Source organism: Trichoderma breve, chromosome 2, assembly GCF_028502605.1.
Source record: "Trichoderma breve strain T069 chromosome 2, whole genome shotgun sequence".
Classification (NCBI taxonomy): domain Eukaryota; kingdom Fungi; phylum Ascomycota; class Sordariomycetes; order Hypocreales; family Hypocreaceae; genus Trichoderma; species Trichoderma breve.
In genome coordinates, this window is record NC_079233.1 from 6,323,412 (window position 1) to 6,347,138 (window position 23,727).

A 23,727-nucleotide genomic window follows, 5' to 3' on the forward strand; every position below is an offset into this window, starting at 1 on the left:
CCCAAAAGCGCGACGCCGCCGGGGAACACATTGGCGACGAAAGCATCTCCCGAGCCTTCAGCCCGTCTAATTCAAGGGCGAGGCGAAGAAATTCACGAGACGGGGAACCTCGCGCTGCTACGCGCCTGTGCGTCGAGGGTAAAAAAGCACAGCTGAAAAAACTCGAAACCGACTCCGAGCGAAAGCGATCGAGATTGGCATCTTGCCGACGCTTGATTAGACATCCGACATCATGTCCCTATTTGGCTCCGCAGCAGCGAGCGCCTCGGCGTCGACCACGGTGGGCGACTTGAAGCAGGACGTCGCGCTGAGCGATCCTCCGACCGACAGCATCTCGGATCTCGTCTTTTCGCCAGCCGCCAACGGACCCGATTTCCTCGCAATCTCCAGCTGGGACAACAAGGTCCGCATCTACGAAATTGCCCAGAATGGCCAGAGCCAGGGTCGTCACGCGTTTGAGCACAGCCAGCCTGTTTTGGGGTGCGATTTCTCAAAGGTAAGCAAGGGCACACTATGACGTCTGAAGCAGACCGGGAGAAGGGAAGAGATAAGCGACACAGAGAGAAAAAGCGAGAGAACATGTATGATTCAGTCAAATTGCGAAATACTAACGATGGGCTCCAAAATAGGATGGAACAAAAGTAGCCTCCGCCGGTGCAGACAAGAACGTCAAGGTCTGCGATCTGGCGTCCCAGCAAGACATTGTCGTCGGAACACACGACCAGCCCGTACGGAGCGTGCGCTTCTTCGACAGCGGCAGCGGCACCATGGTGGTCTCCGGCTCGTGGGACAAGACGGTCAAGTACTGGGATCTCCGGCAGCAAGGCCCTGCGGCCACTCTGGCGTGCCAGGAGCGTGTCTACACCATGGACGTGCAGCAGAACCTGCTCGTCGTCGGCACGGCCGACCGGTACATCAACGTCGTCGACCTCAAAAACCCCACGAAATTCTACAAGACACTGCAGAGCCCCCTTAAGTGGCAGACCAGAGTCGTCAGCTGTTTCCCTGACTCGACGGGCTTCGCAATCGGTAGTATCGAGGGCCGTTGCGCTATTCAGTATGTGGAGGAGAAGGACTCTACGTAAGTTGCAGCACCAATTCATTGTCTTTGCATGGTTACCTGTCAGGAGGGAGGGTTTATAGTTAACTTGGTTCCAGATCCAACTTTTCATTCAAGTGCCACCGCGACCCGGCCGTCAACAACGTGGTCAACGTGCACGCCGTCAACGACATTTCTTTCCACCCGGTTCACGGCACCTTTAGCACGGCGGGATCGGACGGCACGTTCCACTTCTGGGACAAGGATGCCAAGCACCGTCTCAAGGGCTATCCCAATGTGGGCGGCAGCATCACGGCCACGACGTTCAACAAGACGGGAAGCATCTTTGCCTACGCCATTAGCTACGACTGGAGCAAGGGCTTCCAGCACAACACGCAAAACTACCCCATCAAGGTCATGCTGCACCCCGTTAACAACGACGAGTGCAAGCCCAGGCCATCAGCCAAGAAGAGGTAAAACGGAGATGGTATTAAGATGATGAACGAGATGGTGGTGTATAATAATGGATGGCGGCGGTGGGTTGTTGGTCGCACGATGGAATTCCAGGACGGTGGAGTAAAGAGATCATGTGTGTGCGTGAAGCCAAAGTTGAAGGGGAAAGGGGACAGACAAGATGGGATTGTCAGGACGAGAAGACGATACCTAATCTACGACGGTTTTTTTTTTGTGCGCAATGATGTTATATAGGCGCTACTATCCCCCGGAGAGTCAGCATAACGGCGTCGAGCATTAGATGTCGACGCCGATAGTTTGTCAAGAAAATAAGGCCTTGTTTTTCGCTACATTGATTCTTGATATGATATGTTGAAAGTTGATCATTGAGCACCTGGAGAACAAGCTACGATTAAGATCAATCACAGAATGGTTAACACGAATTGACACCAGTAGTTTAGATAATGCAATAATGCAATGAAGATGTTTTGATTAAAATTTCCTATATATCTCGGTTTCATAACGAGGGGACTCTGACTCTGTCCACGGCTTTCATAATGCCTTTTTGGGATGGCCTGTCTTCATGACAAATGTTCAACGAAGCAACAGCTCATAATAAAAAAGAAAAAGAAAAGATTCATACAAGCAAAAAGAAAAATGCAGCATGAAAAAAACAAATGCGTTGTACATGGTTTAAAAACAGAAAAGGACGGATGGGTTTTAGTTTGATTTGCGGATCGGCTGATTTGATCCGAAAACATCCTCAACCATACCCTTCCATAGATCCCGAATCATGCCCTGGCTCTGGCCCTCGTCCTGCGCCACGGCAGCAGGCTCCTCATGCACAAACTTGAGCTCAATGGTGTCCAAAACACCGCTTAATGAAGACAGCGGCGTCGCGGGGAGGACCGTGTCGGGGTTGACTGCGACAATGGACGAGCTGGCAATGGAGACGGGCATGTCAGCGGCCGGGGCGGGATGCGCGGCGGCGTAGTTGTCGGGGAGCAGAGGCATGCGAGGCAGGACATCTGCGAAAGAGGTTGAAGAGGAGAGGCTGGCGAGGCCGGGGAGGACGGCGGCGTCGAGGTGGGAGGAGGGAGTTGCGGATGAGGCAGAGCTGGAGAAGGTCTGCATGAGAGGCTTTGCGCGGTTGGCGATGGAGGGCTGGGGGGTTGGGCGGTGGGTTGTGGTGAGGGTTCGAGACTGGAGAAGAAGAATTGTTAGCTATTTTTGATTCATCTTGGAGAATGGAGAGAAGAGAGATTGAGTGTGACATTGACATACCTCGGACAGCTCAATGGTGCTTCTCCGGTTGCGCAGCAGCTCGGCGTACTTTGGCATCAGCACGGCGCCGGCATTGTAAGTGGAAGCGTCGAGCAGCGGGTTTGCGGCGCGGGCGGCTGATGAGCTGAGGGCGCGGGAGAGCTTTGCGACGGGGGCGGTAACGCGAGACATGGTGCTTGATGTTTGATGCTTGAGATGATGGGAGATGTATGTATGTCGGCTGTGGTGGATGTAGATGGATGTTGGAAAAGAGTCACACGCAACAATCAAGTCGGGACTAAAACGGCGCTGAGATGGGAACAGATGGATGAGATGCTACAGCGAAAGAGAGAGGGAGACAGAGTAAGAAGAAGAAGAGTGAAACTTTACAAGAGGGAAGAGGGGGAAGAGGAATGGCGATGCCGGCAGTTACTTATACGCAACGAAGGCGGGAACCAAAGAAACAAGCGGTGCAGCGGATTGAGGAAAGGAGGACGCCAAACGGGCTTTTGGTGGCATGACCTAAAAGCGAATAGCATGAGAGAAGATTCACGGTACAGGACAGAATGGCATACCTAGAGAGAGTTTCCCCCCCTTGAATTCTTACCCCGTTCGGCAGTGCGATTAAGCGGAGAATGGATACATCCAGCAAGCCATAGTTGGTACATGGACTGCATACCGTAGAAGCTTCAAAACTCAACAAAGCTGGAGATGCTACCAAGTACAAGCCCAACTGGGACCCCGGCCTTTACGAATACGCACCCGTCGAGCCGGTCGGTGGGCCGTTTCCGGGGCGGGGGCGCTTCGGGGGCTATCGCTAGTCGGATACTTCTCTCACTCCTATAATTTAGCTGGCAGAGAAGGGTATCTTCGTAGCAGAAAAGAGGGGCACACGACAAAAGCTGTTGAGGAGCCGGGAAGCCAAAAAGTGGTCCAAGGGGAGGCAATCCGAGCTCTTCCAGCTTGTCTTGTCCAGCAGCTTCAATGCTAGCACTGGACTGGAGCCTTTTAGCCCCCTCGGCCTGGGCTTCCAACTAGCACAGCCCCCCTGTGAATCGGTGCTGCCTAGGTGGAGCTGGGCGCTCAACTCACCTACAGATTGAAGCTACAGAAGGGGGGGCCAAGCAGGAATCCATTGATCCATTGACTCTTCCATGCAGCGGAGAGGCTTCACCGATGCTTGGCTTGGGAAAGGAATGGGGTCCATTATGAACTGCTGCTTTGGCTACAGCACGAATGTATTCAACCATTCCGCAAACGATTGATTGAGTGTAATACTCTTTTCGCATCATAGAGACTCATCCATCCAGTGCAAAGGCTCTTGTTGTGGATGGGCGGAGGAGAAAAGTCCGCGAGTGCCGAGCCGGAACGAACCATGGGCATTATTGCTTTTTTCCTGTCTGTCTCTCTTTCCCAAGTGCGTGCATGCATGTACATACAGACAGACAGACGGTCATCAGCTGGTGCGTGCGTGATTGCGTGTGCGAAAATGGTCATGGAGGCCTGTGCCAGCTTCTGGGTTGGCTTGTTCGGGCACAGCTACTGTACGAGTACATGCATGCATCAGACGTTGATGAATCTGCTTACGAGGACCGAGTTGCTGTGAATCAAGATCTTGTCTATCTCTCTCTATCTATCTATCTATCTTCTCCATATCTCTCAGCTTTATCTATACCTCTCAGTCACTCTGTCTTATCTCCTCCCATCCCATCCCAACGTTGGCTGGCCCCAAATCCAAGACACAGCAATTCGTTGGGGAGCGTTCCTGAAAAGCAAACAGCCACGCAACGGCAGCCAAATTCAACTGAACCCAACTAGCTACTGTACTAACCTTTGCGCTTGGACCAGCCGCCGGCACATCTCCGAGATTCCGGCGTTGGGAAATCTGACGGGGATCCGCCCAGCGCCTTGAACCCTGTTTTCTTGGCCAAGCTCTTTGGATCTGTCTGAGTCTCGGTCTTTGTTTTTGTCTTGTCTTGCTCTGCTCTCTTATTTCTTGGGCATTGATGTTTAGGCGCCATCAATGATTTACCCAGTAATGTCTAATGTACTCTCTTGCTTTTCCTTTCTTTACTGTAATCAACCAACTGCAACAATGCGCAACAGCGCAGCAGCTTCACCGCCTCGTGTCTGTCCATCCATCACACGACCAAACGGGTAAATCCACGCGGCTATCCCATCTTCCCCCTCTTCTCTTTTCCCTTTTTATTTTTCAACTAAACCCGGATCTTACAGTGCATACAGGACATTACTTAGTCCGTACTCTCAAACATTATTACTCCGGACATTGCACTTCATTCCACTCCTACATACGAGTACGACCGAGTTCAGGCCAGCCGTGCTCTGTCCTCCGTCGAATAAACTAGAATGCTCCTAAAAACGGCAGTGCGAGATACGGAGTCTCCGTCCCGACAAGGTTCCCGCCCATGTCCATGTCGGCTTACTGTAATCACTTTGAATCAAGATCCTGCCCAGCCCACGTGTCTCGGTGACCTTTAATGTTCCCTGTCAACCTGCATCTTTTACAGGCATTCGGCTTCCAATGTTCCTTTCTCTTCCATCTTCTTTTCTTCCTCCTCTTATCTTGTCTCTACAGAGTCTTTTGTGATTCCAAATGCCTGTCTGTTCTTATCTGTATACAGCATGCTAATTTAGGAAGCTCGGCCGTATTATTCTTGTGATGCGTGTACATATTCCCATTAATACACCAACCTAACCTCCATTAGCAATAATGCACACGGCGACTCATCAAGACTCATCATCACATTGCCCAGCAGACATGAGAAATTTTACTTCATTTCGTATAATTTTATATTTTGTATTTTTGGTAATAGGCATGGTAATCCGTGTGATAAGCGCGGCTGCATCTGCCATGTCGAGAGATAGACCACAAGCTGGGTAAACTTTACTACTCGCACCTTATTTTCCATCAAGCACCAATTTTCCCTAGCATTACCGAAAAAAGACATGCCCGGGTCACTTGTCAGCGGAGACTTTCTTGACTGATATGTCGAATTGACACCCTTATTTGACAAAGAACAAGTCCATGTCAAATACTACCTGCATGAAGCCCTGTGAACGGCCCCAGATCTCACCTCTCCAAGTCCATCCGGCCTTTTCTGCCTGAGTAACTTCCTTGCTTTGTCTTATCGGCATCTTCACAGCACGGACATTTCTCGTTATTCTTGCATCAAACTCCACAGACGGCACGCGTATCAGATCTTCAGGCTGCAGTTCGCTTATAGGTGCCTAGGTAGATCTCTTGCGGAGCGTATATCTAGATGCCGTAATGCACAGTCTGCATACTAGCCGCGTGCTAACTCGAGCCAGAGCTTGATACCGTACCTATAGGCTTGGCGGTTAGACTGCGTCGCGACGAAAGAAAGCAACAAGACGTCTGTAGAATCTTCATGAGGGGATCACATCAAAATGCGTTACTACAAGGCTATAGAATCGCACAACGAACAATATCCTGCGCAATGGTTCATTACTGGTTCTACGCTGCTTCTAATTTTCATAGATACATGTATCAATGACCACGCCCAGCACCCTTACCAGCACAGATGGAAATCAGGTTTAGAATAGAGATCCTGTGTAAGTCAATTGGGAAAATAGCAGTGACTAGTAATGAACTATATTGTGCCAAATTTAACCTTGGGACTGGGAAACGGAAAACGTAAGATCATTGCCGGTCGGATTCTGAAATGCTCGGAATCTTGGCCTGACACATACTGCGATGCCCGTATATCCACTTTTGAACATTTACATCAACTTGGATAATGACATTGCATTGCACCTTTACAAATATACAGAAAAACATATATAGCACTATATTGTATGCTATTGCCTTGTATAATTTGGTTAGTTTTCTCATAGCACAGCAAAATCTTGTCACATTCTCCGCTATAAATTGCTCTCCAAATCCTATGCTTACGTTGAACTGAGGCTGGTGTGGTCCTTGAACGCAAACGTCCTGTCTACATACATACCTAGATGATAGCACTGAGAAGATGGTGCCCAAATCAGCAAGCATACCCAAAAATACTGCCAGCACAACGACATGGAAGCGACTAGAAGACCGTTCGCGACGTTTTAACTATAGTACACATGCGACACATCATTGAATCCCGCCTCATCGTTTCCCCAGACACACGGCCTCAAGGCAAAGAAATCTGACGGGTCAAATCCATGAATCTCGGGTATAATTCCCCGCCTCGACTCTCAGCTCACTTCCAAACATCATTTCAGCTCTCAGAGCCCAAACACCTGGTCGAACGCGCGTACACCAATGATTTCCACCCCTTACATGCAAGTGAAAAGGAGGCCCGTCACTGCCGCAACAGCAAACAATCCTATTACTATAACAATTAATTGTAAGGGGGGGGACGGCACAGAAAGAAAAAAGAAAAGAAAAAAAAAGACGATCGTCTTATGAGGCCAGACCGCAACTGAATTGTCTTACCAGGTTTAATGCGGCTGAGGGAAGCTAGTGCAGGTACTGTAGCACAATCATACTCTCCCCTGTCGGCAGAATCCTCCGCGGACTCTCCACCTCAGCTTTCTGGGCATTAGGTATTGAGTTTCTCTCGTGCTACGACTTGTAAGGAAACCTTATGAAAGGTCTCTCCAAGTCATACGTAGGCAAAGTATATGGGACACCATATCTAAGTGACCGGGACGGGCCGCGGATGGACTTCCGAGCTTGATTCTGGCTGTCTTTCTTTTTGCTTTATTCCAGCCCACTCTCCCTTGCATTCGGTGAGCAATGTCACACCCAATCACATCAAAGTGGCTATTTGGATACAGGCTCTGCATCTGCCGTGCAGCCGAGAGGTGATGCTCTAACAAGCGGAGAAACTCGTCCATCTTTGGCGACCATCTCAAGATCATCTTATCTCCAACGAATCAAGCATCTCCAAAAGGCGATACCACAGGAACCAGAGCCGGACCACAGCGTTCGTCTGCCGGACTGCTCATCTCTTGGCTCACGAACCGTAGGCAGATTGAGATATGACACGTCAAGCGATCCGCCCCCCGGCATGTTTCTCAATTTTTGATGAATGGCTTAAAGATGGCGCGGTCTTGGCGCATAGGATTGTCCAGTAGCCGTCTTGCAGCCCGTCACACGGCAGCCTGCTTGCGCATAAGAGTCTCTCTTTGCTTTTTTCTTGTTGCCAGGCGGGATGAGCTTCTAGCGGTGTCGACCACCGGTGTGATTGGGTGATTATACAGCAAAAGGGTGCGACTTGCAATGAGACAACTAGGCTATGAGAAGCACAGAATCCCTGTCACCGGTCAAGAGCGTTTTGCAACCATGATGGTTTGGCTGGTATTACTGCATGTTTGCGTGCTTGTAGAGAGGATTAATATAAGACAATACTAATATACGACCCCGACTAATATGCAAACTGCAGCGGCCACCACCGCCTTGTTTTAATCCTCGGCTTGTTTTAGTACTTGAATAAGAGGACGAATATTATGAACTGTCTCATTCCCTTGACTGTATAAGAGGAACCCGCGCCGTCAATGGAAGAGCGTCTGGTTCCATTCATCTCGTATTTCGTGCAGTCCTCCCATCTCATCGCTCTTGATCAACCACCACTCGCCAATAGAGCCACAAGACCCTCAAAATCGAAGCAGCCATGGGCGACAAACTGACATCCGCAATCCTCTCAGAGGGTTTCATGGGTCTCAAACTATTTGGGACTGGTACTCATGGCCAAATATACGGCGCCTACGACAAAAAGCTGGACAACATGGTAGCGATCAAAAAGCTCGATATTTCAACACCAGCACAAGGAGAGCGGTTAAAGCACGAGATTGCCGCCATCAAGAAAGTCAGACATGTTAGCAATGCCACATATTAATCTTCCAAAAATCCTCATCTTTAAACTAGACTGATCGAATATCCCCCAGCGCAACATTGTTCCCATCCTTTACGCCCTTGTCCGACCCAGAATGGCACTCCTCGTCATCCCCCCGAAACCAAGCAACCTCCACGCACTCATCCCTCTACAATACGATCTAAACTTGAAAACATCCGCCTTCTACTGCCTGACGATCCAGATGCTCTCTGCACTCACCTATCTCCAAGAAGAAGGCCTGTCCCACCGAAACATCAAACCCACCAACATCCTCGTCGAGGCCAGCGGCCCAGGCTTCCACTTCCAGCTCACAGACTTTGCCCTCGCCCAACCCCTCGCTATAACCGACATAAATAAGACTTATTACAAGGCGCCAGAGACGTACGTCGACACATACCCCCTAACCACGAAACAAGATGTCTGGTCGCTCTTCGTGACACTGGCCATCTCCTGCTGTTACCTATCCGAAACGGAGCTCTCTAATAGACCTCCCTCAGCAGCGGCCTGGGCGGTTGTCGAGGCGGGAGTGCAAATGGGCGAGCTTGAAGCCATGGCGCAGCAGAATCCGACTCTGCGAGCGTCGGCGTCAGTCATGTTCCACCAGTTGCGACCCAAGGAGAGAGTAAACTCACGGGGTGAAGTTGAATATCCAGAGGTCAGCCCCGACTATGTCGGCTTATACGGCAGCGGCCGACTGGAGAACGACGCTGTGATTCCTCTCGGGCCAAGAGCAGACGTTCGAACCTTGACTGGGCCTCTAGGATTAGGATCTGGAGTGTCAGTACCAGCGTTGCCACCTGCTACGCCTGAGCCATATCAATATCTGCCGTCAGGTCTCGGCTTGTTTGATGAATCTACATCTATGGCAATCGAGGTTCCCAACGAGGCAATGCCATCACCATCTTCACACAGCGGATATTTTCAGCAGTCGCCAGACTACGAGCACTTCAAGTTCAACCAATACGATCCAGTCAACCAGCGCTGTCTAGCCAGCTGCTGCAACAACACAAACACAAACACAAACAACAACACTCCTCGATCGTTATCCTGGACCTCTTCCTCCCAGTCTCTCAGCCCACACGCGCCGAGTTTCGTCCCCGTCAGCCCTCCCCTCGCCCCCACGACACCGTTACCGCTTCGTGCAATAACACCTACCGAGACCTGGGACATATGGGGCGTCTACAAAGTCGCAAACACCATCAACTTCTCCAGCAAGGATTACGTGAGGCCGTACCCCATGGCCTGCGACAGCCAGGAGGACCAAGTCGTGGAGGACGTACCGCTCGAGGACTACAAGTGGACTGAAGACGAAGATGGACCTGTTGCAATTAACCCGTGGCAGTCACCTTTATTGAGTTTCATCTCTTGAATTTAGTTTCTAGTCAACTTGGGGGGGTATATAAGGGAGCATGTTTTTTGTTGTATAAGGCTTGGTGGTTTTGTTCCTTCTGTCTCTTCTTCTGTAACTATATTACTCACTCTTATTTATCAACTCTATTTTAATCAAACTCTTTCATCACATGCTAATCCTCATCTCCATCTCCATCCCCACATCTTCGTACATATTTACACAACATCGAGATATCCCTCAAAAATGCGTATAAATCAATCAAACTGATCTCCACTCCACCACGTCAAATTCCCTAATCCATCTCAAGGCCTAGCCTGTCTCTTAGTTTCCGGCCCTTGCCCAGCCCCGTCAATGGCATCATCGAACAAAATCTCACTTTAGATAGAAGATAAAAAGAGCTACCCCACCTCCCCGCCGATTCCTAATAACTAATACGCCATCACCATCTTTGCATCGACTTTGCGCCAAACGCTGCCGCTGCATCCAAACTCCCTCATACCACTCAATTCGCTCACTGTGTATCCGTCCAGTTCCCATCTATCCCTCCAACTCAATATTCAACCTCAAACCGTCATCATGGCAGACAAGAAACGAGCCGTCGACTCAGACAAAGGCAAGTCTCGTCCCCTCAAAACCTCAACACCAAAAATCACCACATCTCCATCCGTATCCGTCCTCATTAGAAAACCAAAACTAACCGCCAAACAGTCTGGACAACCCTCATCACCAACCTCGCCTACCTCCCCGGCCTCCTCACCCTCAACCACTCCCTCCGCGCCGCAGGCTCAAAATACCCCCTCGTCGCCCTCTACACAGACTCCTTCCCCCAAGCCGGCCACGACGCCCTCAAGCGCCGCGGCATCCCCTCCCAGCGCATCGACTACATCCTCCCCACCAACGGTAAAGACTACTCCAACGACCCGCGCTTCTACGACTGCTGGAGCAAGCTCGTGCCCTTCTCTTTAACTCAATACTCCCGCATCGTTCAGCTCGACTCCGACATGCTCGTCCTCCGCAACATGGACGAACTCATGGACCTCCCCCTCGACGACCCCCAAATCCACGAGTCCGGCGACAACACATCTTCTTCCTCCAAGCGCGTCTTCGCCGCCGGCCACGCCTGCGTCTGCAACCCCCTCCGCAAACCTCACTACCCCAAAAACTGGATCCCCCAAAACTGCGCCTTCACAAGCCAGCACTCAGACCCCGATACCGCCCAAACAACCGGCGCAGACCCTGCCGTCGGGCCCCTGGGCTTCATGAACGGCGGCCTGCAGGTCGTCAACCCGTCCGCCGCGCTCTACGACCAGATCCTCGCCCACATGGAGGCCGACGCCGTCAACATGGACTTCGCCGACCAGTCGCTACTATCTGACCTGTACCGCGGCCGCTGGGTCCCGCTGCCTTACACGTATAATGCGCTCAAGACGCTGCGCTGGGAGGGCGTGCACGCCCAGATTTGGAGGGACGACGAGGTGAAGAACATTCACTACATTTTGAGCCCTAAACCGTGGGATGAGATCAACGATGAGGGCGAGTGGACGGGGACTGAAGAGTCCCATAAGTGGTGGATAGATACTAATAAGAAGAGGAAAGCCGCTGAGAAGGAGGCTGGCATTGATGATGAATTTTGAGTATAGTACAGTAGAAAAATTGAAAGAAAGGAAAGGAGTGGATTGTGTATATTGGTCATGGATCAATTGATCCGGTTTGATTAGACCAAATTCTGTTTATGGGTAGGCGATTTTGGCTTACCATCTTCTGAGGTATTGGATCTCACATCAAGATATGTATATATATGCATGCACATAGGTACTATAGACATCCAGGATACAAACCACAAAAAGCGAATAGACCTATTCTTTTGCACCTGCACCCTCGAGGACTTCAATTCACAGCTCTGTTTGTATATATCCATAACCCGCAGGCGCTGTCTATCTTGTAATATCTGTACTTTGCTTGGGCCGTCATTCTGTAAGTTATCCTTGTAATCCATCCCATTCCAAGCCATTCCAGTACTATCCAAATAAAAAAAAGGAGGGAATCAAAAAGACAAACATCATTCTGTTCAGGTATAGTTCGATAATCCAAACGCCTTCCCAAACGCAAAAGAAATGGGACATTACTGTCATCAAAACCCCTCCGCCAAACTATGCTATGTACTGCCCTTTTAAAAAGGCAGTACAGGAAAAGGAGAGAATTCTAACCCTGGCGCTTGTTCCCTTCGAGCAACGTGTGCCACCGCTTTATAAAACCGCCAGTTGCAATAAACTCAAAGATGCTTCTCCCAGGTATATAGTAGTCAGGTATCGTCAAACATTTGAACTTTTTTTTCTCTTCTTTTTCTCTTATTAGGGGAGACGACACATCTCTCTCCAGCATATGCTTAATGCCTCTTATATTTCTATCAGACTGTTAGCCAATTCTTTCTTCCATCACAAATTGCTAGGAACCAGGCTCTTACCTCGTTAATTCTGCGTTGATTGTGGGGATCAATCGAGTTCGTGGCTCCCATCAATGTCTGGCCAATGACCTTGGTCACACCCACTGCAGGTCGGAAGATGATGGTTGGCGCTCGTCGCAGAACCGCCCTGGCAGCACCGCTAGCTGACTGGCTCTCCATAACCTCACCTGGCACTGCGATGATGGCATCTCGTGCCAGGTTCACATCTCTGGCAAGTGATCTGTAACCACCCCGGATGCCTTGGATTACACCTGTGGGATGGTCTGCATACAGCGAGATTTGCTTCTTGTCGTCTGCATCCAAGTCATCGTCTTCCCAGCCCTCCTCAGGCCGAGCCCCGCCGCTGAGCATCTCCTCTGCCCCTTGTAGAGCGTACTGCGTGCCGACGGCCAGTTTCGCTCCGAATTTGACCAGTTCCGTTCCAGTCGTGCGAGCAAACGCCGCGGCTCCCTTGGATATGCTTCGAATGATGCGACCGTCCTTTTGGTATTCTTTGAGGGGGATCTCAACCAAATCTTTGAACCCGCTGCCAATGTTGACCAGGGATCTCACGGGTGCTAGACCTGCCACGACACCTGGAAGCTGCGTCTTTCTGACATCGGGCGACCAAATGTCGTTGAGAGTCTTGCCGAATCGATCAAAGCCGGTGACTCCGTAAATGATTACATGCCGGAGGACCATCCTAGACTCTTCCAGCGTGATGAAGTTCATAAACTCGGTCGTGTGCCCGGACCGAAGGCCAGCATAGTCTACTCGCTTCGGCTTAAAGTCTAGCTTGACTGGAATATCCATCACCTCGGCCCTTTGTAGGAAGGGCACATCGCTGGGTGATGAGTGCACCGGAACGCTATCGTCTTTGAATTCAAAGAAGCGAGTGATGAAGTCGAGAGCATCCTGGTCGACATGGAGTCTCAGGGGCAACACGGTCGCTCGAAGAACAATCTCTGATGCTCCTAGCTCAGGTAACGGCTTCACTGTGAGGAGCTCGAGATGCACCATGCTGGTTCCCATCTCACGCTCACCCTGATCCTGATCGTACGTTACAAATTTCTTCCATGTTGACGTGGGAACATGGTCAAAAATGTCAAGATTCTGAACCCGAACATCGATGCTGCTCTGCGTCTCTCCAGCTCCAGCGGGGAATGCAACCATGTCAACATTAACACCTTGGAGTTCAAAGGTGATCTTGTGGTGCTTGCTTCGTTGTAACTTTAAGCGCCGTGACTTGGGGTATCCTCGACGCATGGTCCGGTTCGTCGTGGCCGTCACTGCCGTTGTAGCGACAGACTCCGTCTCCGTTGCATTATCAGCAAGACCTTCGTTAATCGCACGAGCCAACTCCTGTGGATCTCGGTTGGCTGGAATTCCAATGTAGATGGAATTGAACAAAAAGTCGCCAATCGTCTCTTCGTCCTCGATTTCTTCCTCAAAAATCTGCTGCCCGCTGAGTCGTGCTTGTCGTTCGTAGACCTTTGCCTCTACGTCATGAACGGCTTTGCTGATAATGTCGCGCGTATGAGTCCAGTCATAACCGTCAAATAAGTTCCAGATGAGGTGGACGTCCCTTACAGATACCTTTAGGGGGGCGCGTTTCACCAAGTTTGCAGGGGCCTTGTCGTACGTGTTCTTGTTCGAGTTCCAAATTTTGGCGGCGTGCTCTTCGGCGGCGTTTTCCGTGTAAAAGTCATCTTGAATAAACAAATCATCGCTGTCTTCGGAGATGTAGCTGGTAGAAGTCATAAGCCCAGTGTTAAACACTGCCGAGTTGGTACCTTGCATCCGTGGATCCTGTGATGTGGCGGAAAGCTTCATAGCATCAAAGAGCTCTTCTCCCCCAAGCTCATCTCCGTAAAACTGTGACTCAACGCGAAGGGAGTCGCCCCCAAAGCCGGCGTCGGACTGACTCTTGGCCATCTCCTGTGCACCCGCAAAGTCTTGGTCAAAGTCGTATTCCCCTTCTGGCTTTCCAAATGCCTCGGCTGAAATCGACGCAAGCAGGTCTTGTACAGGCATCACCTTGGTCCTGTATTTGTTCTCTTTGCTTGGTGGTGTTGGTGGCGAAAGGGCATTTGCCAGACTTATCAGAGTTTGAGTTGAGTCTGCGCAAGTCTCTAGCACCAACAGGTCGTCTCGAACTTCAACCTCCACTTGCTTCTCACCATCTGCATTTGGGGCGACGCTGACGGTGACCTTTGCTGATGACATGTAGCAAATGTCAACGAACCCCTGAGCACACATTGAAACTACTTGAGGGGATGCTGAAGAGGACGCTCGGCGCCTTGCGCTTGAAGAGACGCGGTGATCCGATGTGCTCAATGAAGCATCATCCGTGAGCAGAATAGACGCCTTGTTAACGTCGAGACTCACGTTAGTAACCTCGTCCTTGGGGAGGACTACGGCAAGGCGAGCGTCTGTAAATACAACGACCATCTTTGATTTTTGGTTGAGTGGATTTAGGCCGATAAGACAGTCCCGAAACGACACATCCAAAGTCATTGGCTTACTCTGCTTCGTAGTGGACTGTGTCGGCGATGGGGGTTGCTGCCGTGCCAATGCTGCGTGGGCGTGATCGCCAAGACCGGCGACTGAGGCAGCAAGGCTGTCTTCAAAGTCCTGAGGAGTAGCGTCATTGGCCAGACCAAGAACGTCCATAATCGTTGGAACGCGGTATTCGATGCTGATGTCTTGTAGGTTCAGCTTCACAACGGGCTCAATGTCGTCCCCAATCATTCTTGCCATAATAACCGGGCCGCGGTTCGCAATCTCAGCCGAAGGATATAGAATTGAGGAACTGACGAGCTCTTCGGTCTTGTTACGCTTGATAGATATCCCCGAGACGGCAATAGCCACCAAAGACGGGACAGTAATATGCGCGGCCTCTAGCTCTTTAATGTCGCTGCTAAGCTGTCCAAGGGCTCCGCCAATGTCAACGCTCGCACCGAATTTATTAACTTTTGCAAGAGTCATGAGCCCAGGCCTATCATCTTCGGGGAGATATTTCGCCACGGTGGACAGCTTGGCCAATTCTTCACCCAGGGCTGGAAGAACCTCAAGCTGAGCCAAGTTTTTCACCCGCACATTCAGCGTTTCCACTCCGACTCTGAGTACTGAGCCTTTCCTTCGCTGCCGTATAAGAGTGTCAACCATGATCTCATCGCTTCCGTGGTCAAATTTGGCTTTGGAGGGCGTGATTAATCCAAGCAGTTTCTCAAGGTCCGAATCGTTTGGAGTCGTCACAAACTCCAACCGCATGCCGAGTATCTCCGTATTGATGGCGGGATCCGCCATGGAATTCTTTAGATACGGCCCAGACACGCGCATCATGCTACACCCGACTCCGACACCTTCCTCTCTGCTGATAAGCTTGATAGCATTGCTCTCGGCGACAAAGCTACATTCTTTCCCTAGGAGCTCAATGTAGGAGCCGCCTATCCGCATATTGACTTTATTTTCAGAAGTAGCCGATTTGTCGTCCGGGTTGATGGGTGTATCAAATCGTACACCTCTTGTTCGCTGGGTTGAGGCTGGCTTCGGTGGCGGTTTGGGTGTAGGTGATGGGCTAGAAGTCATCGAGGCACTCATATTGAGAAAGCTGCTCAGACCTCCAAACCAGCTAAAGGTCTCATCGAGTCTTTGCAAATCCATACGGATAGCCAATGGCAGCGTCTCAATTTCTGTCTTGACGCTGTCCTTGGACTGTGTCATCTTGATGCCAACATCATGCCCGTTTGAAAGAAAAGTGTCCCTTACAGACGTACTCATGGGTCTAGCTTTGTCAAAAGAGATAATGTCGTCATTGGTATATCCGAAACGGAAAGTTTCCAGATCAATCGTTGTCTGGATGGCATCCTGCTTCTCTGGCTTACCTCTTCCGGCGGGGTGAGCAGTCACCTTGACAGGTGACACGGAGATAGCCAAATTCCCCAATGTTGCGTTGAGAAGAACTTCATGGTCGAACATGAATACTGAGGGGTCCAGGTGGCGATGAGGAGTGTCTGTCACCCCACCAAGTCGACTCAGGAAATCCAAAGATATCTCTTTAACTGACACCTTGATTTCCGGCACCTTATCTGATTGCTGCGCATTATCAGCGCCCTTGCTTGGGGCTTTGACCGGATTTTCATTTTTCACTGCCTCGAGAAGTTTTCCAACAATCATGGCAAGCACAAATGCCAGAGAAGCGTCAAAACGGATCGAAACTGGGGACAGATCGACCTCCAAAACGTTATCAACGCTCTGAGTTCGTCGTATGTGAGGCCTGTGATCGAACACAGAACCAGATGCTGGTGCATGCACGGAGAAGGCTCCGGGAGCCTGAGGATAGACCGAATTGCTCATCGCCCGGGCAAGTTCCGCAACCGATTCAGAAGTGTCTTCTTCCATTTCTATATGTTGATGTGTCGTAGGTATATATACGGAAATTGTCTGAAGATGTAAAATTTCCTTGACAACTCGTGTTGGCCCTTTTGGAGTGGCGGCATCCTCGTGTTGTGACTCCTCATCCGTTTCCATGGGGCTGTTCCTTTCCTCAGCTGTTGGAGTTGGTTTAATTGCTGGAGAGCTTGGCTTCCCTTGTTCAACTTCGAACTCGGCTTTGGGCTCGGCTTCAGATTCAAAAACTGGTTGAGGTTGAGGCTCTAGTATATCTGCCCTGGGAGGGGAATGCTCCTTCGTCACGGCATTATGGGACATTGTTCTGTCAGATCCGGATGAGCCTTGAGAGGCATTGTCATCCCAGCCACCAGGCATGGCGGACTTGGGAGACGCATATGTAGGCGGAGATTGGATACCTCGCCTTGGAGAGGCTGGAGGGGTCCGAGCGAGCTCTGTTGTTTGTTCTTCTAGTGGTAGGGCCGTTTGTTCAACAGATTGTTCGACAGCTGGATCAACGGGTGGGGGAAGTGTGTGTTGAGAAATTTCAAGTCCTGATATGTCGGCTTGACTCTCTGCTTTTGAGAAAGCACTCATATACATGCTCTCAGCTTCCTCATGGGTATATAGATGTGATTGCGAAAGATCTTCAGCCAGATTCCCTGGCCCATAATTACCCTCGGGCCCAAACTCCGTGGAAGAGTGAGTGCCAGACGGCTCAAAATCTTCTTGCTGTCGCGATAAGGAATAGGTTGACTTTGAGATCTGCTCCTCCATGTCTTGTGATCTTGACAGCCCACTATCAAACAATCTCCTTGCGGGTGATGAGGAATTCGATTCAGGGTCTTCGGGCGAGTGAAATACTGCGTTATCAGGGGAGTTGAATTCTCGGGATAGCGAGGCGCGGGGAGTTGAAGGGCATTCATCGTCCGGCACACCCTCATCCTGATAGTCGTCGAGGTCGTATGGAATTCCAAGAGCCTCTTCGCTATCTCCCAAAGGATAGCTGGGTCGATCCAACTCAGCCATTTGATCTATAAAACTCGAATGTAGCGATTGGATAGAAGGATTACTGCTGCCTTGTGATGTCGACATGCGCTGGCTATGAACGCTTCCTCGAGGCGACTGCGACGAGTGGCCAGGGAACCCTCGCCGGGAGGACATCATCGACGGTGTGAAGGAAGGCGCAAAAGCAGGCGTTTGCAGACTTTCCACAGACAAGGAAGTAGCTTGCCTCGAAGGTGGATTCCTCGTATTAAGAGGTGAAGATGTTGCCGATGGCGAAGTCATGGAAGACGACCGAGTCAGGGTAGAAAAGACGTTGGCCTCAGATATTAGATAGGCGCGGACATTGTCAAGAGAGATCTGCCGTTTTCCTTCCTTGGGTGCTGCTACGGCGGACGCTCGGGATTCCTCGCTCCTCGTGGTAACACCCTCGATGTCGATGCCTTCCAGGGCTATTTGGAAAGACACAGGTTCTGTTGTTGATGAACTCATATCCACCGGAATATCCATATCTAACTGGAACCCCACCCCTTTAATCCTTATCTGCATCCGATCAACGATTCCTTGTAAAAAGCCAGCCAGGAAGCCCGGCAGCGACAAGGGCTGCCCAGTGCCCACGATCGGTTCATCTTCGCTGCTGTCATCGCTCATGGAAGTGGATGCGCCGAGATCTTGTGTTTCTGCAGCTAGCGCCGCTTCGAGCTTTCTTCGCTCCGACGATGGCTGCGTTTCGAGGAATGATTGCGCAAGATCAACAGTATTCGGAACTGCTGAGGTATCGTCGTCGTTGTTGGCTGCCGAAGTTGAACGGCCCGATTTGGACTTGGCACCGGTTGTCACCACTTTCAACTTGACATCCACGCCATCAACTTCGATAGATATGGGGCTCGTGTAAAAGTCCATCGGAATGGTAACTCGGAGGAGTAAGACCTTGGCTTTCTGTATCGCAAACGTCTCGGGCAGCTTCAGCAGCTTCTCCAGTTTCTAAAAGTTGATGTTAGTCTCTTCCCCATTGTGTCCAACGGCCTGACGGTCCTTCAACGGAGAAGCAAAAGACTCACATCTAGCTGAACTCCAACATCCCTAAATTCGAAGACTGTATTTCTACCTATCGCAAGATCTAGATTGTCCATGTCTAAAGCGTCAGAGTCGAGGAGCTCCAGCCGCGACAAAGCATATCGCAGCAGCCGTTTAGGCATGCTGGAGCTCCGAAAGGACTGGAATAGTCCAGCCATGATGGTTCGTCCCAAGGTGCTGGATTATCGGGATGGTTCTTAGGTGGAGAGAGGAGAGGCAGGCAAGGTAGCTAGGCACTGGCGACGAAAGAGCAAATAAAAAAGTTAAATCGAATCGTCACCGGCTCCAGAACAGCCAGCCAAACGCTGTGGTAGGCGCGATATCAACAGACCCCCGGCCAAATGCGGGGACGAGGTTCATGATTATACGGCGAAACGACGAGGCATCAAAGGCGCGAGAGCAGGTTGTCGAGAGCAAGGCAAAGCAGGGCGCAAGGAAGGGTTTGGCTTTGCGGCTTTTGCCTGCTGGATGGAGCAGAAGAAGCGAGATGAAGAATGGATGGATGGTTTCCAAACTTGCTGCAAGAGAGAGTTTGTCCGGGGCTTAGTGGACAAGACTGGTCAAGGCGGAAGGAAAGTCAAGCGGTCGAGGGGCTGGAGGGAACTCATGAGCTGCCCAGGCAGTTAAGGCGATACCTGGTGAGTACGCAGCTATACCTATGGCGGCAGCGCTATGCCTGAATCAAGGACCCTGGAGGGCCCCATTCACCCGCTAGCTCGTGACGTTCGCGGGAGTCATGGCAGGCAGAGACAGGGCGCTGCAGCGTCAGTTGACCGCTGGGGCCGCTATCGATTAGCCGTTGGCGACGTCAGTCGGGGAGTACCAGAGTGTCACTGCCCTACACCGAATACCACCGGGCTTGTACCTGGCGCAGGTTCGTGCTGGCCAGCTCCGCTTTGCTCCGTGCTAACTTTGGCCCGACGGGAGGTACCTCCCAGATACGTCAGTCAGTGGCATGCACGGAGGTACCCTGCGTCAGGTCAGGTCAGGTCAGGTCGAGCCATGGAGAATCCTCCACTGAAAATAGGCCACCGGCTACGGCCTGATATCGGCAGTGCAACATCCATTGCACAGCGTCCAATAAAAACACCACCGCTTCCCTATCGCGATATCACGTCAATCCCAGACAGCGCACGCATCTGCGCCCCTGGAGCCGGTTGGCCAGCCAATGTCCGTATTGCTGGCATATGCATCTAGCAGTGGATCGGCGGGTCACGGCAGCACCAGAGATAGGTTGATAGGGCCAGAGGCCAACCACAGATGCATCCGCGCATGCAGAGTCGTTAGGCATCTGAGCATCCCAAGTTTTTGCTCCAGATGCTGCCTGCGCTCCATCTTGGCGATGGGCCAATGGGAGGAATGAATCTGACGGAGATGTAGATAAGTGTACAGTAGAGTATATTTATATATAGTAATACTATCACAGATGACTGCGATAGGCAAAGTACAATGAATGGATACATCCTTATTTACACCAATGCATCAAATCAATCTTATGGAGCCACTTCCACGCTGTGCTCATGCTCGTATGCCTCCGCTATCCTCTTGCCGACAGACTCTCCGCTCCAATACGCCCCAGTGGCCGTCCCCAGTGCGACAAACGGCGCCGTGTGCTCGCCTGCTAACCACAGCCCTTGCTCCGGCAAACCCTGTCTCATCGTCTTGATGTCCTCATCGCCGTTTGCCAGGCCGACCTGGAAATTGCAGTAGCTGCCGTGTCCCGCCAGCTCGTCGCGCACCCAATTGGTGGAGAGACAGCAGACCGGCTGGCAGTCTGGCGACTCTTCAGAGTACTGCGGCAGCCGGGAATAATATGGCTTGAAGAAGTCCAGGAGGAAGGCGTCTTTCTTATCCGTGCCGTCCAGCTCGGCCACCTTGGCAGTCAGGTAATCGGACTGCTCACCGTAAATGTAGAAGAGGAGCGTGGGGTGAGCAGCTTCAGGCGCAATGCTGGCCAGCTCAACCACCTCCTGATTCCACCCTCGAGGGTTCTCAGCATGATAGCTGGGAGCGATCCATTGGGCAAAGCCCTGGACTCTGCGACCATCGCCTTCGGCCGGCAGCCAGAATGCCTTGGGAAAGCTAATGTAGACCTGCAGGTTTGAGGTTAGCGATTCCGAGAAGCAGTCCTCATTCGTCGATCCAGGCACAGGCACAGGACAGGCACGGCCAACTAACCTTCTCAAGGCTTCCGTAGCCGATGGAGCCAATGGCCTTTGTGAGCATTGACGGCAGGGGAGGGTCGAATGCGGTGAGATTTCGTTTCAGCCACCCCAGGGGGCATGTGACGACGACCTCGTCAAACGCCAAGGTTTGGCCGCCCTTGAGCTGGACTCGGACTTGATCATCTTGCTCTGTCCTGTAGGAGATCTTGTCGGCGATTGATTCGAATTGGATTGTGGCATGTGAAAGCGCTGGCCGTGCGACCTCTTGCAGGATCTTTTCGTATGTGCCGGCGCAAAACAGGTTCTCTGAGAGTCATGCCACGCGATAACATCAGTTTCCTTTCCCACTTGGATGCTCTCTGAAACAACACGAAACTCAGGCCAACTTACCGCCCTCGATGCACTCTTCCAGCCAGAAAAACTTCAAGCTCTGTCGACCAACGGCGCTGCCGACGAAAGTACCCCACATCTCAGACATCTGCAGCACCGTCTCTCTCTTCTTCTGGAAGTTGTCCTCGGATTCGGGAATCTTTTCCACCACCTTTTCTTTGAAAAAGTCCAACAGACTTATACTATCATCGATATCTGCAGAAGACTTGTTCGAGTGTATAAAGGCGTCTTGGATGATATCCCACACCAGGGTGGCATATTTTTCTCCTTCCTGCACCGGCAACAAGCTACCCTCCTCGTTAAAGACGTAGGACGTCAGATCCCAAGTTCCAACAGCCGTTCCCGTTTGCTTTGCCAAGTCCAGCATAGGGTTATCGTCAGTGCCGTGTATCCAATTAGGTCCCATATCAACCAAGTGGCCGTTGCCAAGTCTCTCCTGGTAAAGCCTGCCGCCGATGCGATTACGGCCCTCGATGATGGTCACTTGGAATCCATTTTGTAACAGTATATCCGCACACCGAAGGCCAGCCAGTCCTGCGCCAACGATACCCACGTGTGGTTTTGAACCCGGGACGCCATTTCTACGCTGTTGCAAATTGTGTGAGTAGCAGTTTCAGCCTTTAGTCATTTGAAAAGAGTCCAGTGATTCAGTGCATGGTGATGTGTTTTTGGTAATGGCAGTCAGCTGGGTGACACCAAAGGCTGTGTAAATGACTTATATGCGTGCGGCAAAAATAGACCGTGGGCTGTACATGTAAAAGGCATAGGTGGAAAATAGCTTATACCTGCTTGAAATTCTCCATGGCTACGGCTTTCTTCAGCGAATGGTCCGATGCCAGCTGGACAAGGCTGTGGATTCGTGAAGACCAGAGATCCTGGTATATTCTGGATGAAGCTTGTTTTGAGAGACTAGCTGGGTACATTGCATAAGCGTCCATCTTGAAAAGTACGAAGGTAAGGTCTCCAGGTAGATATCGGCTGATGTATGATGAATACTGTCCAGTCACTTGACTTTGGGGTTCTCAATAGAGTGGATGCCTTGGTGAGATTGAAGTAAAGGACCCAAGTTGGCTAACAGTGACGAATGTATGAGACGATAAGAGACAACCAAAGTGATATAAGAGAGAAAATGAACAGGGGCAAAGCAGAGCAAAGCAGAGCAAAGCAAGACAAATTCCGACCCCTAACAGTAAGGCCAATCTAATATGCGAGATAATAAGGCCAAGTTGCCGCTTCAGATGCAGATAAGATGAAAAGAGCGCTATTGGTCGATCACGAGGCCGGCCTCGAATCCAGGCCACGAGGCGCCAGCAGGTCCGGTGACTGGAGGTGGCCAAAATGCCGAGCACGGCGCTTGCCATAGCGCATCCTCAATAAAAAGCGACATATTAACGAATCCATGACGAGTATACGTGTAATTGCTGTGTGCAAGTATAAAATAAACATGAAAGACACAAGGCCATCTGGTGATTGCACCATCTCGAACAGTGCAATAGTCACTGGACTATTACAGCTTCATTCATTCCTAGAGACACAAAACACAAGAAGAAAAGACTGAGTCAACGTACATGTACCAACACGCAAGCTGCAGGTGCTCAGGATCCGAAACATCAAATGTACCTCTGAAGTACCTCTAATCCTTGATGAGTTGTCGCGTGTTATCGTCTGACCGAGTCTTGTCTCCGTAAGCCGTAATGCAAGTGTTGCAGATCCAACGCATCCAACGAGATGAAGCTGGAAAAAAAAGTCGTCGCCGGGTTCCGAATAATTTGGTCCATCGCAGAGCAAGAAGTGGATTCCACGGCTACTGTTTGGCCGGATTAGCACCAAACAGGCTGGTTTCCATTTTCAGGGTCCATTCAGCCCTCTCTGGTATAGCGGCAGAATTGCCTGGCCTGATTATGGCTACAATGTTGTCCAACTGTGTATAGGATGCCCGAGCTGAATTCTCTGTGTAATACACATGCACCTTTAGCTGGATGATGGCTGTACTGTGATAAAAGTGATGGATCATCGTTACTTGCTCCTCGATGGAACCGGGATGGCCATTATCCAGGTATAAGCATCTATGCGGGCAAATGTAGGTGTAAACTCGTAGCAACGCACGTCTAGCGGTAGAATAACAAATTCGAAAAAGTCTTGCCTCTTGAAAATTCTCGCTATTACTGCATCATCTGATGAATTGCACTCTCCAGATCATTTACTCTATATAACTACCAGTGTATGTATGTCGTGGTAGAGCAAGGTGCTTACGGTATGTCCAGGGAAGCCCACAGATTCATCGT

At 50.8% G+C, this 23,727-nt stretch overlaps 6 protein-coding genes across 6 annotated transcripts; 3 read left to right on the forward strand and 3 right to left on the reverse strand.

The window, feature by feature from the left end:
• Positions 1 to 232: 232 nt before the first annotated feature.
• On the forward strand, positions 233 to 1,516 carry T069G_04134 (uncharacterized protein; the record flags this gene model as incomplete). Its single annotated transcript, XM_056171344.1, has 3 exons — positions 233 to 496; positions 630 to 1,081; positions 1,159 to 1,516. 3 exons carry the CDS (start codon positions 233 to 235, stop codon positions 1,514 to 1,516), a joined length of 1,074 nt encoding a protein of 357 aa, XP_056032236.1.
• Positions 1,517 to 2,212: 696 nt separating this feature from the next.
• On the reverse strand, positions 2,213 to 2,947 carry T069G_04135 (uncharacterized protein; the record flags this gene model as incomplete). The annotated part of the gene is made up of 2 exons (XM_056171345.1): positions 2,213 to 2,695; positions 2,777 to 2,947. 2 exons carry the CDS (start codon positions 2,945 to 2,947, stop codon positions 2,213 to 2,215), a joined length of 654 nt encoding a protein of 217 aa, XP_056032237.1.
• A 5,450-nt stretch (positions 2,948 to 8,397) lies between these two features.
• T069G_04136 (protein kinase domain-containing protein) lies at positions 8,398 to 9,988 on the forward strand (the record flags this gene model as incomplete). Its single annotated transcript, XM_056171346.1, has 2 exons — positions 8,398 to 8,601; positions 8,672 to 9,988. 2 exons carry the CDS (start codon positions 8,398 to 8,400, stop codon positions 9,986 to 9,988), a joined length of 1,521 nt encoding a protein of 506 aa, XP_056032238.1.
• Positions 9,989 to 10,546: 558 nt separating this feature from the next.
• On the forward strand, positions 10,547 to 11,604 carry T069G_04137 (glycosyl transferase family 8 domain-containing protein; the record flags this gene model as incomplete). Its single annotated transcript, XM_056171347.1, has 2 exons — positions 10,547 to 10,583; positions 10,679 to 11,604. The coding sequence occupies 2 exons, from the start codon at positions 10,547 to 10,549 to the stop codon at positions 11,602 to 11,604; spliced, it is 963 nt and encodes a 320-aa protein (XP_056032239.1).
• A 752-nt stretch (positions 11,605 to 12,356) lies between these two features.
• T069G_04138 (autophagy-related protein) lies at positions 12,357 to 19,045 on the reverse strand (the record flags this gene model as incomplete). Its single annotated transcript, XM_056171348.1, has 5 exons — positions 12,357 to 12,374; positions 12,435 to 13,116; positions 13,168 to 14,122; positions 14,207 to 18,794; positions 18,872 to 19,045. The coding sequence occupies 5 exons, from the start codon at positions 19,043 to 19,045 to the stop codon at positions 12,357 to 12,359; spliced, it is 6,417 nt and encodes a 2,138-aa protein (XP_056032240.1).
• Positions 19,046 to 20,380: 1,335 nt separating this feature from the next.
• T069G_04139 (flavin containing amine oxidoreductase domain-containing protein) lies at positions 20,381 to 22,380 on the reverse strand (the record flags this gene model as incomplete). The annotated part of the gene is made up of 4 exons (XM_056171349.1): positions 20,381 to 20,980; positions 21,066 to 21,358; positions 21,443 to 22,028; positions 22,228 to 22,380. 4 exons carry the CDS (start codon positions 22,378 to 22,380, stop codon positions 20,381 to 20,383), a joined length of 1,632 nt encoding a protein of 543 aa, XP_056032241.1.
• Positions 22,381 to 23,727: the final 1,347 nt, after the last annotated feature.